Genomic DNA, 12,460 nt, shown 5'->3' on the forward strand with positions numbered 1-12,460 from the left:
TTTTTACCACAACAGACAAATTGAAACATTTGAGATTTTCATGTAGAAAAAAAAAGAAAAAAAAAATATTGAAAACATCAATGTCTTTAACCAGACACTTGAACAAACACATTTGTCCAGTTTTTAATGAATTACAAATTTCATATTTAATAAAAAGTAACATTTCATATCCAGCTGTTGCTCTCAGGCAACATTGTACCATAGTGGAACACAAGTATTACCAAACCATCATTTCTTCAAGTTATCATATCAAGTTAACATATCCATCTTCATCCTCATCTCCATCTTCGCTCTCACCCTCACTATGTCACTATGACCTCATCTTCCTTATCACAGTATGACACCTCATCCTCACCCTCATCAACTGGCAGTTGTGTTTTATACCATTTTTAGGTGCTATAGAAAGTGTGCAGATCATAATATATGCAGATATATAGTATGTGAATAACTATTCTTATTCTTTTAAAGGGATAGTTCACTTTGAAATTAATTTTTGATATGTTTTAGCTTACCTCAAGGGCATCCAAGATGTAGGTGTCTTTGTTTCCGCAGTAGTTTCAATTTTGATATTTTTAGGTCAAACCGTTCTTGTCTGTCAGTCATATAATGCAGGTGGATGGTCACTGGCTCAAAGAGCATGCACAGAGTCCAAATTAAAACAATTCCCCATCGTCCAAATGAAACAATTCCCCATCATAAGTACACATTGATGGCCTAAGACACGAAACGAGCGGTTTGTGTGAGAAAACGAACAGTATTTATATCGTTGTTATCTCTTGAAAACAGCACACGTCCAAATGATCTGACGGCGCGGGCGGGTATAGATATATACATAGATGTCGCCTTGGCTACGGTTTCGTTCCAATGAACTGCAGTAGCGAAGTCATTATATGACTGACAGACAAGAACGGTTTGACCTAAAAATATCAAAATTGAAACTACTGCGGAAACAAAGACACCTACATCTTGGATGCCCTTGAGGTAAGCTAAAACATATCAAAAATTAATTTCAAAGTGAACTATCCCTTTAAGTGCCACTTTTTTTTTTTTTTTTTTTTTTTTTGTGCTTTCATTGATTAGTATTTGAGTTCTTTCCTCAGATAGTTTTGAGCAATAAATGGGTGTCTCATTTTATTAAAAATAAACTAAAATAGACTATGTGGCCTGGAGGCAACACCGTAGAAGGATATTACATTTACATTTACATTTATTCATTTAGCAGACGCTTTTATCCAAAGCGACTTACAAATGAGAACAATAGAAGCAGTTAAACTAACAATAGGACAACAATATGCAAGTGCTAGCCTATGACTCTTCCCAGTTTAATCTAACGCAGTATGTGTACTTTTTTTTTTTTTATAAAGATAATAGATATAGAATAGAAGATAAAGTGTTAGTATTAATGGATCAAGTGTTGCCGAAAAAGATGCGTATTCTGCCGTTTCTTGAAAATGGCCACGGACTCAGCAGCTCTGGCTGAGTTAGGCAGATCATTCCACCAGCAGGGAACAGTCAAGGTAAAGGTCAGAGAAAGAGATTTTGTGCCTCTTTGAGATGACACTTGAATTTGATGCGAGCGGCAACTGGCAACCAGTGCAATTTTGTGACGTGCTCTCTTTGGCTTGGTAAAGACCACTCTGGCTGCAGCATTCTGGATCAGTTGCAGAGGTTTTTACAGAGCAAGCTGTGAGACCAGCCAGGAGAGCATTACAATAGTCCAGTCTGGATAGAACAAGTGCTTGGACAAGGAGTTGTGTAGCATGCTCTGATAGGAAGGGCCTGATCCTCCTAATGTTGTGCAAGGAACATCTACATGACCGGGCAGTGCTAGCAATGTGGTCTGTGTGAAGTTCAATTGATCATAAACTATAACTCCAAGGTTCCTGGCTGACCTTGGTGGAGTTATGGATGACGAGACTAGCTGAATGGTGAAGTTGTGATGAAGTGTTGGGTTGGCCGGGACCACAAGTTACGGTGGCCGAGTAGTTGTTGTGGCGTTTGTATGTGTTTTCTGAATATGTAGTTGTTGTGCCGTTGTATGTGTTTTCTGAATTTGGAGGTGTTTTCTGAATATGTAGTTGTTGTGGCGGCGTTTGCATGTGTTTTCTGCATATGTAGTTGTTGTGGCGTTTGTTTGTGTTGTGACCCTTCTCGGCCACCGTAACAAGTAGCTCTGTCAACACACACACACACACACACACACATATATATATATATATATATTAGTAGAACTACTAAAACCACTATCACAGAAATGTAATGGTACCAGTTGGATGCTGTGAGCTGAAACTCAGATTGTGTGGGTCATAGGGCTCGTTTTACACCTGCCGTTAACATGCGACCTGTATCCGGAGGTTGTCCACATACACACTAAAAAAACAAGTGTGTTTGTGATTGCAATGTTATGACTTGTATGACCTGGTACAGAGGTACTCAAGGACGCATTATGAGCAGATCTCAGTGTAATGTAGTGATCTTTTTTATGTGTGTTCTTTTATTTATTTATTTGTATTATTATTTATTAATTTACTGACAATTTACTGTTACTGTTGTTGTTGTTGTTAATTTGTATTTACTTGTGTGATTTATGTCACTAAATAAAGCATTCAAAAAGTGCAATGTAAAGACAATCTAGTCACCATATGGGCAGTCACAGGTCGACACCCACACCACACCATCATTTAGACAATCAAGAGCAGGAAGAGCAGAATGCAATAAGTTTGCTTTTGCACCCAAATGTTGCTCAGCCAATCATTGTCTGTAAAGAGTTCACAATTATCACATCACATCTGCCAATGGTTTGGGCCCATATTTCTCTTTTTACCATTTTGATCACGACATATATGCAATGTAGGCTATTATTTACAACATCTTCCACCTCATTTTGTGAGGTTTGAAATGTGTAGCTTAGTGACTGAAAACCCTTTTTAAAAGAAACCGTGCCACTTCAGGTCAACTTTGCAACAGCATTTTTCCATTACAGACTTATTTTAAATATTGTGTGGGAAACAGATCCAATAAGTTAACTAGATTCAGAAGCCACTTGTTGTTGACAAGTGTAAACACACTGATGATCTGATCAGCTTGGTTAGATCACGTTGATCTCATGTTAATGCCAAGTGTAAACACAGCAAGGTTTAGGGGTGTAACGGTTCAAATGACTCATGGTGCAGTTTGTATCACAATTTTAGGGTCACGGTTTTGATACAGTTCGGTATGAGCTATGTTAAGGAAAAAAAGGACTGTACTGTCAAATAAAAATAAAAACAAATAATCAAACTCCAAGCAATAGCACAAATACAATAGAGCAAAGCAAATCGATAGACTTTTTTTTTTTTTAAATCTTTTTATTCCATTGTTTGGAGCTTTCCATATTGAGAAAGTTATACATCGGACAGTTTGATGAGGTGCAGTAACAGAATCAAAGATGCATAAAAGCACAACCTCTGCTCAGGGCAAGCGAGCTGAAGCTAATGGAGGGCAGACGATGTGAGATGAATTGTATTGCTATTGAGATCAATGTTGTGAAAAGTCTCTCTCTCTCTCTCTCTCTCTCTCTCTCTCTCTCTCTCTCTCTCTCTCTCTCTCTCTCTCTCTCTCTCTCTCTCTCTCTCTCTCTCTCTCTCTCTCTCTCTCTCTCTCTCTCTCTCTCTCTCTCTCTCTCTCTCTCTCTCTCTCTCTCTCTCTCTCAGGTGCGGTTGGTGGTTGAGCTGATTTGGCCTCTGTTTCTGTTCTTCATTCTTGTGTCGGTCAGATCCACCAATCAGCCTGTTTATAAGAGCCAGTGTAAGTATTGCTCAACTTCAGTTATTCCCAGAATCCTCACTCTCAAACAGTATGCGCATCATGTTTTTTACGCCAAACATCTTCTAAATGTTCTAATAAAATAAATGTATATGTGTGGGAGTTACTGAGAATCACGTTGAAAGCAAATTGGTAATAATCATAATACGTTTGCATTTGATAATTGAATGAACTACGTGATATGCTCATTAACTGCATACTGGCTTTCTAAGTTAAATTGACAGCAGTAGTTTGTAAAATTGTTTTGAAGAACAGCGATACAGCTTGACAGAAAATACTTGTTTAGTGGGTTTGTGAGATCATGGCAGCACAGGAATGTTAAAATAATTTGATCCGTTAAGGACCTAATGCAAATTATTTTCTTTTCATTTCATTTTGTTACATTAGAGCTAAATACTGTAAGCTTCTTGAGTGAAAATTAGAAAATTTTGAAAATACCAAAATTACTTAAACCACAAGTTGGTTGTATAAAGCTGAAAAAATTGTGAATAATTTCTTCTTCTCAGGCCACTACCCCAATAAGCCCCTCCCATCAGCAGGTGTGTTGCCATGGCTACAGGGCATGTTGTGTAACATACAGAACCCGTGTGTCAGTTATCCCACACCTGGTGAAGCACCCGGACAGGTGAACAACTTCAACGACTCCACGTGAGTGTCAGAACAACAAAATGACTATTCATGCAAATGCAGCGTGTTCTGTTTTCTTAACATGAATAGATTTACATTACAGCATAGATCTTATGCTTATTTCTTACTTTTATTTAGAGTAACAAAGATTTTGATTGAAGTTCAGTCGCTCCTGGCAGATCCTGCCCTCTTCAGCAACGTTCAACTGATCTCTGATGATATTGGCCAATGGGCGTCTGTCCTGCAGAATGCAAACCCAGCTGGAGGTAAATGTCTATGTTTCCTTTTCTAAAGCTGATATTATTTTAAATAAAATCTCAGTGGATTTGAATGGAAACCTGTTTCCACCATAGAATAAAAAATAAAAAACTTTTTAGCTCTCGGTTATTACTTTATTTCTCGCAATTGCAAGTTTATATATTGCAATTCTGACTTTATAGCACGCAATTGTGAGTTCATATCTCGCAAATCAGACCTTTTGATGTAAACTCGCAATTGTGAGATAAAAAGTCACAATTATCTTAAAATGTTTTATTCTGTGGCGTAAACAAGCTTCCATAGATTTGCCTGCTGGCAATTTTTCTTAACAAGATCATCTTAAATCCAGGGTTCTCAAGTTTTATCAAAATCTTGGAGTGAGATCACATGCGGTTGGGGGAGGAGCCCTAATGGAGCCCCGCCCCCACCTGTCCCCGCCCCCCAATTTTACCCCTTGTTCATAATTAACCAGCACAAATTAAAAATAACAATTGGTAAATCTGATAAATGACAGAGCAATTAATCACATCAAATATACTCTTTAATGTTATATTTCAAAATTACAACTAAGTTACAAAAATTACAAAAATATAACAAATTGCTCCAAACAGTTTGGAAAAACAAATATTTTTGCATTTTGAATGTGTCTAGTCGAAATGGTATAATGATTTATTGTGTGGTGGGACATTGAGAACAAATGACATATTATTAAGGTATGTTAGTGTGTTGTGTGTGTGTGTGTGTGTGTGTGTGTGTGTGTGTGTGTGTGTGTGTGTGTGTACACACAAGAGTACACACTCCAGCTTATGAAATGTGTTTTGTGTTGCTAGTGTTTGAAAAATACAAATGCATGGCAATCAATGATTAAAGTAACGTTATGTTTTGACAGGATATAAAATATTACCCAGAGCACTCTTGCTTTAATATGTATGTCTTAATGTAACCAGAAATACTATTAATACAGTATAATATATAATATAATTTAAAATAAAATAAATACATTTAAATTTATTTAAAATAAAATGAAGAAATACATCTTCATTCCTTCCCATACCCACTAACATTTCCCTTAGTTTCCGATAATGTAAGCTAGCCAAACTGAGCCAAAGCTTCTGGCCTGGTTGCAAAGTAGTTGTAGAGTTTTTGACTGCATCAATAATAATGTATACTATGGGCTATATATGAAATGTTCCAGCCTTAAAAATGTTAGACGAGCTTTCGTCCAACTTACCTTCTCCATCACGACGTGTGTTCGCGCGATGTTGTTGGTTACCTAGTAACGAACGTACGGTGGCCGAGAATGTTCCGTCAACTTCCGTGTGTTCGCGCATCTGTGTTGCCTAGTAACGAACGCAATCTGGCCGAGATACGTGCTGGCGGCAGGAAACTTCACTTTGTGTGCCCGCGCCTCATATACAACGTTATATATAAAGCTTGTAGGACAACTTGGTTGGCATTGCCTTTTCAGCGTGAGAAATACACGGTGTGGCGTGTGAGCGTGTGAACTGGTTGAATTGCGTGTGTCTCACGGCCAATGCGTGAGACTTGAGAACCCTGTTAAATCGATTCACAGTTTTGTCTAGGTAGAACTGCTGTTATGAACACTTCAGACATCCCAGTTCAGCTGTGTGTTTTTTTCCACCAATCTCAGGCAACAAAATCTATTTTAGTTTATTTTGAATAAAATTAGACTTTTAATGCAAGTAGAGTAGCACCCAAGTCGCAGTGCTTCGCCTGTGCTTCACCCCAATATAGTCCCAAGTCAATATCTGCCTAGGAAATCGCCTAGTCTCAATCTGCATTGCTATTTGTACTCGTTGTGAGTACACAGGCCACAAGAAGTAATTGGTTTGGTATTTTTTATTTTTTTCACTTTTACTCAAACATGCTATCCGGCAACAAAGGATTCCATTCATTATGCTAAGCTAAGCTAGCGGCGGCGCAGCCAGACTAAGGCCGTGTGTCCACCAAAGCGTTTTTAGCCAGCTGAAAACGCTAGGCGCTCTGCTACAAACGCTCAGCTGTGGGCGCTTGAGAGCGTTTTGGCAGCGCAGCGTTTTTTCAGTTGAGACGGTTGAGACCGAGACACTGTTGTTATGATACGGAATATCCGCGAAAGTCTTACTAGTATCTCATTTCACACATATTTTGTTTCTGTGTTGATTCTATATTAAAATGTAATGTATTTTCTCTGGCTCTTGATTTTGTTCCGTTATTATGCTTGTTGTTGTCCTCTGTTGACGTTGTACAAGCAGAATCATGTGGCGGACGCGGTTGGTCGGTGTGGTATAGAGAGCCTAAGTCCCTCCCCTTCCGGTCGACCACCATGGGACCTTATTTCGGAAAAATATTGCATGGTAGTCAATGGCGAGAGACAACAAATATTTTGATCTCGTTTGAATTGTGCCCTGATTTACACATATGATGTTTGTCAATTTAAAAGATACATTTTAAAGTCAAGAAAGTCACAGTTTGATGTAAAACTGCTGAGGTATAAGACGTAATTAGAAAGACTACAAATCCAGAAGGCGCACATGCGACGTCATACCTTTTCTCTCAATGAATGAAGCTAACTTGAATGAAGCTAACGTCTGTCATTTTTTCTATAGTCTTACATTATAATCGTAACGTTACGCCGTCATGCCTGAGTGTTTTGAGCCAGAATACACACATACGAGCAACGGATCTTGTGACGTACATAGTGCGAGACGAGAGATGTAGTTCATTGAGCGATTTTCACATAAAACTAAACGTTACTCTTCTGTTTTATGACAAACTGCTACTTTCTTGACTTTCATAATTACCTTTTAAATTGACAAACATCATATGTGTAGTTCAGGGCACAGTTCAGACGGAATAAAAAGATAAGTTATCTCTCGCCATTGACTTCCATACATATTTTTTCCGAAGTAAGGTCCCATGAGCCAGAAGCGGAGGGGCGGGACTTAGGCTCTCTATTAGTCCCGCCCCTCCTCCACTGTGATTGGACGGTTGGGTAAAAAGTGACATTGATGAGCGCTGCGTTTTACCAAAAGTTGAACATTCTTCAACTCTCGGCGACCAGTAAAAAACGCCGAACGCTCAGCGCTTCAGCGTGAAAAAGACGCTCAGCGCCTCGTTACGCTCATGGCGTTTTAAAAACGCGGCGCTCCCATTGAAAACAATTGAAAAAACACGCCAGCCGCGAGTAAAAACGCTTTGGTGGACACACAGCCTAAGGCCTCGTTTACACTGTCAGTGAAATGTGACCCAATTCCGATTTTTCCGCACAGGCTGCAATGATTACTGCTGATTAAATTAACAGGACACTTCACCTAACCGTAGTTTATTTCATTTTTATTTTATAGACTTGATTTAGTCTTTAATGCAAAATAATAATAATAATAATAATAAATAAATAAAACGCTTTATTATGAAATTTGGTATTTCATTATTTTGATTAGGGTTGCACATACTGACCCTGTTAAGCTGAATAGTTGAGCTAAATGACATTTCAATAGCACTATAACATCCTAAATAAATAAAAAAAGATATTTTTTATGCCTAAGATTGTGTGTGCAAAGAATCTATTATTATATGCAAACAAAGGAGGTCATAATTTAGCAAATAGTTTAGAATAGGACAGCAATTCATTTCAGCTGCTAATGACAGCTGAAAAAGAAAGGCAGGCCAAAAAGGCAAGAATGCTGAAATTAAGGGTGCGATTGATCTGGCACTGATCGTTATCAGCCGATAGGAGTTAAAGCAAAAAAAAAAATTTTTTACTGAAAAATTTTCCTCGACCAAACCCCATTCCACAGCCTGTCACACACCCAGTTTAAGAGCAGTTTTTTCTTCTTTTTGTAATTAGGAGTATAGTGAATATGCTTTACCTTCACAAATGAAATACTCAAAAAACATTTGCATTTAAAGAAAGCACTTTTTGTCCTCCTCCGCCTCATAATCATGGTGATGTTTGGCGAACTTCGCATATATTGCAGAGCTAGCATCAATCAATTTGTCCATCTGTGCAAGATAGTTTAACCCTTTAAACATGCGTGATGTTTCAGATAATATGGCAAGTGTAAACACATGAATCGGATATGGGTTACAATTGAAAGAACGTGTTAACAGACGGTCAAAAAAATCGGATATAGGCAACAAATCAGAATTAGGCATCAAGACCTGCAGGGTAAACAAGGCCTAAGACAATACATGCACTGAGACAAAAATGCGTTTGCCCACTTATCTAAATGTAGAGGAAACGGTGAATAACCCCTATTTTAAAAAAAACGGTGGCGTGTTCCTTTAAGGACTTGTTAAGTAATATTTTACCAGAAAAAGCTTTGGAGTTTGTATAATATGTAAATTTAAAACATCTTGTGTGATCTTAACGGCTGTATTCTAATTTTTGTTTGGTTTTTATTGTTGTTTTTATGCAAATTATATATATTTTTTGGCATGAAGATATCTATATTTTTTGGCTTGGCATGAAGATATCCTCAAATGCAATGGCATTCAAATCTATACTATAACTACTATTGCCCTTGCTGTTCTTACACAATGACGTGCAGAATTAGAATGAACGCGCACTTGAATTGACTACAGAGTCACTGTGCAATTTACAGCTGCAGTTGTTGGTTGTCAGGTGCAGGTCGTATATCTTGCCGCTCTGCTGTTGTTTGTTCATACCGTTTAGTCTAATGATATTCAGATTTCTGAGGAAGCTCATTTGCAAATAGGCCGTGTTGTCAGGACGTGGTCACCGCTGCAAGCCTATTTGCATTCTGGGGCCATGAACTTCTATTATACAAGATTAAATTCATCAGCAGATCTGAGAGAGAGTAATTAACTCACAGCGCTGCCAGAGACTCGCCGATAAAAGCGGCCAATCAGAGCAAGCGTGGAATAAAGCGCCCAATGGGAGCGCAGGGTGATGCCATGGCAGCCGGAGATGATTAAGGTGCGGGGTGACGACTCCAATCTCTCTCGAATAGAGCTTATCCACGCACACGTGTTTGTGCGTAAGCCGGTCTGTCTGTGACCTACCTGATTGGTGTTGAAGAGGATTGTCGAGATGACAACAAAGACACAGATAAGATTCAGAGTGTAATGACGTGCCCTCTGTAATCAGCGCTGCTGTCTGATACTCTTCGAGCGCTAGGCCGCTAATTAGCACGGCTCTATACATATTAGCCGGGTCAGGTTTTTTTTTAATGTTCCCAAACACAACCGCCCATTCATGAGAATTACAACAGCTCTCTCTAGGGCACAGTCAGACCTCCATCCACCCTTGATGTCTAAACACACAAGCTTTCATATGCCTAATTGGCTTTCATGGTCTTTGTGCGAGCGTGTGGGAGGAATTTGCAGTTACATGATGACAAAACAGCGTGTTGCCTTATAGCTAAATGAGTCTTTAACGGGCTAACACGTGTTTAATAAGCCACATCCTCTCCTTCAATCACGGCCTCAATTTACCCGAAGCGTTTGCATAGCCGCCCACCGCAATACACCTCGACCTCCACTTGAAAACGTTACATTTTCTAAGATAAATGTAAAAAGAAATGAATACTTTTCTTTATTTATTTTTGCTGTTTAGACTACAACAAATATATAAGATTTTAAAAATGGTATATTTTCTGTCTGTCTGAATGAAACCTATGTAAGCTACAGTGAGAGCAATATGTTAATATTCCCTGTTCAATTTCTCTGTTAGGTCAGTCCATTCCGCTTCGCAATTTGCTGAGAACCAACGAGACGTTTTCAGAATATCTGACGAACAGCCTTTCTGTGCCAAGCACAACAGCCACAAGCCTGATGAAGGTGAAAGTTCGGCTTGGCCAGGTACGTCATCTACAAAGACAGATGGAGAGCCAGAAAGATAAAGAGACGCTGTATATTTTAGTGCAGACTGGAGGAGATCCAATATCCCTTAATGAAAAATCAGCCGAGAGTCCAGACGCTTCTAAATGAACTCAATCACAACACCAAAGCCATGTGTTTTACCTCAGCAATAAAGCTTGTTGTTAAAGCTAGATTCACATGGCGGTAAAATGTCAAACACATGCCATTTGAACTTCAAAAGCAAAACTCAATAGGCACATAAATATTTAGAGGACAATGTTTTAACTCTAATTATAAAAATTAAGAAATAAAAATATTGCTGTTGTAAATTACAATTGTCATGTATGACAAAAGAATCTTTGATAATTAAAGGCCTAAAAATATGATTTATTTCACAAAATTACAATTTTGCAAATTACAATACTAATATTATATTAGTCTTAAATGTCTCACTTTCAAACATTCAAATCCTCAAGCTTTTATTTTGACAATACTGATAAAAGTGCTGAAAACGTAGACATACTCATTTAATTAAATCGCTTATTATTGATTTTTATTTAAATAAGCGATTTAATTAAATAAGTACTTGTTTTTGCCTCAGAATAAAAAATAAAAAAAGGTAATTGCAACTTAACTTTTTGTCTCACAATTCAGACTTTTTTCTCTCAATTGCAAGTTTTCATCTCGGAATTCTGACTTTTTTTTTCTCAGATTTGCCTGATATAAACTCACAATTGCGAGAAAAAAGTCAGAATTGTGAGTTTATATCTCACAGTTCTGACATTATAACATGCAACTGTGAGTTTATAACTCGCAATTGGTAAAAAAATGTCAGAATGAACTTACTCCAGACCCCGGTTTTGGAACCTGCATACCATCGAGTAAGCAAAGTTTGGGTTAATGAGCCGAGAGTTCAGGCCAGGGTATATGCTAATGGTAAATTAATCTTGCTTTCTGGAATACCCTCCAGGTGTGTCTCTGATGTTCATCTGAGTTTTGTTTTGATATCCTAACTGTTTGCTGCTCTGTTGTGTAGTTGCCTGCGCTCTCAGGTGAGGGAGATCTGCGCTCTGTGCTCTGCAGTGAATCAGTCGATCGCGTCCTGGAGTTTAATTCATCCAATCAGAAGGCGGAGTTTCAGAACATCACATGCTCCTTGACAGCCAATAAGCTTCTTCAAACCAGACAAGTGTTCATGCAGAATGTTGACAACATGAAACTTCTAAATGCAGTGAGTAAACCTCCTTTATTTCTGTGAGTGGGACTTTTAAACATTTTATGACTACATTTAAAATAAATTAAATCAGTATTTTTGTATTTTCTAAAATAATTATCATTATATAATATAATTATAATAGCATAATTATCATTACTGCGCGTGACAAACGCTGCCAATGTGAAAGCAAAACGGGCGTGTGCTGCTCCCGCTCACCATACGCACTGCCTCTGCGCTGCATCCGCTCTGCTAACGCGTGCAGTGTGAAACCAGCGTCAGAGATCTAGTTGGTCTGATGAAAAAAAGAGCTTCAATTAAAGTAACGCGCCACATTTTTTGGCAGTAATGAGTAATGGTAACGGCGTTATTAAGATGGGAAGAGTAATCAATTTGATTACTCGTTACTGAAAAACGTAACGCCGTTAGTAACGCTGTTATTTATAACGCTGTTATTGCCATCACTGCATGTGACCTTGTTATTTGTACACACTGTGACTATAGAAATCACAACATGTAAATAGGAAAATGTTGGCGTTATTTTGTCACTTATTGGGAGCAGTATGCTAGCTGGAGCCATTTACCTCCAGTATTTGTGCTAAGCTAGGCTAGCGGTGGGTGCGTCAGACAGAGTTATGGCCCGCACAGAGATGAAAAGGGTATGTATGGACTTATCTAACTCTGGGGGATACGGTGAATAAGCTAAAGTCCCAAAAAGTCGGCGTGTTCCGT

General features: G+C 38.4%; 1 protein-coding gene across 1 annotated transcript in view; it reads left to right on the forward strand.

Annotated features, from left to right (window-relative positions):
- LOC308685804 (phospholipid-transporting ATPase ABCA1) overlaps positions 1-12,460 on the forward strand; it is a gene marked incomplete at its 5' end in the record, with an annotated part of 250,800 nt that overhangs the window by 24,700 nt on the left and 213,640 nt on the right. The window contains 5 exons of the mRNA XM_081357814.1: positions 3,693-3,786; positions 4,311-4,452; positions 4,570-4,697; positions 10,388-10,515; positions 11,552-11,746. Coding sequence (XP_081213940.1) covers positions 3,693-3,786; positions 4,311-4,452; positions 4,570-4,697; positions 10,388-10,515; positions 11,552-11,746 — 687 coding nt within the window. The remainder of the gene's footprint in view (positions 1-3,692; positions 3,787-4,310; positions 4,453-4,569; positions 4,698-10,387; positions 10,516-11,551; positions 11,747-12,460) is intronic.

This window comes from Scardinius erythrophthalmus (assembly GCF_964197995.2).
Source record: "Scardinius erythrophthalmus genome assembly, chromosome: 2".
Classification (NCBI taxonomy): domain Eukaryota; kingdom Metazoa; phylum Chordata; class Actinopteri; order Cypriniformes; family Leuciscidae; genus Scardinius; species Scardinius erythrophthalmus.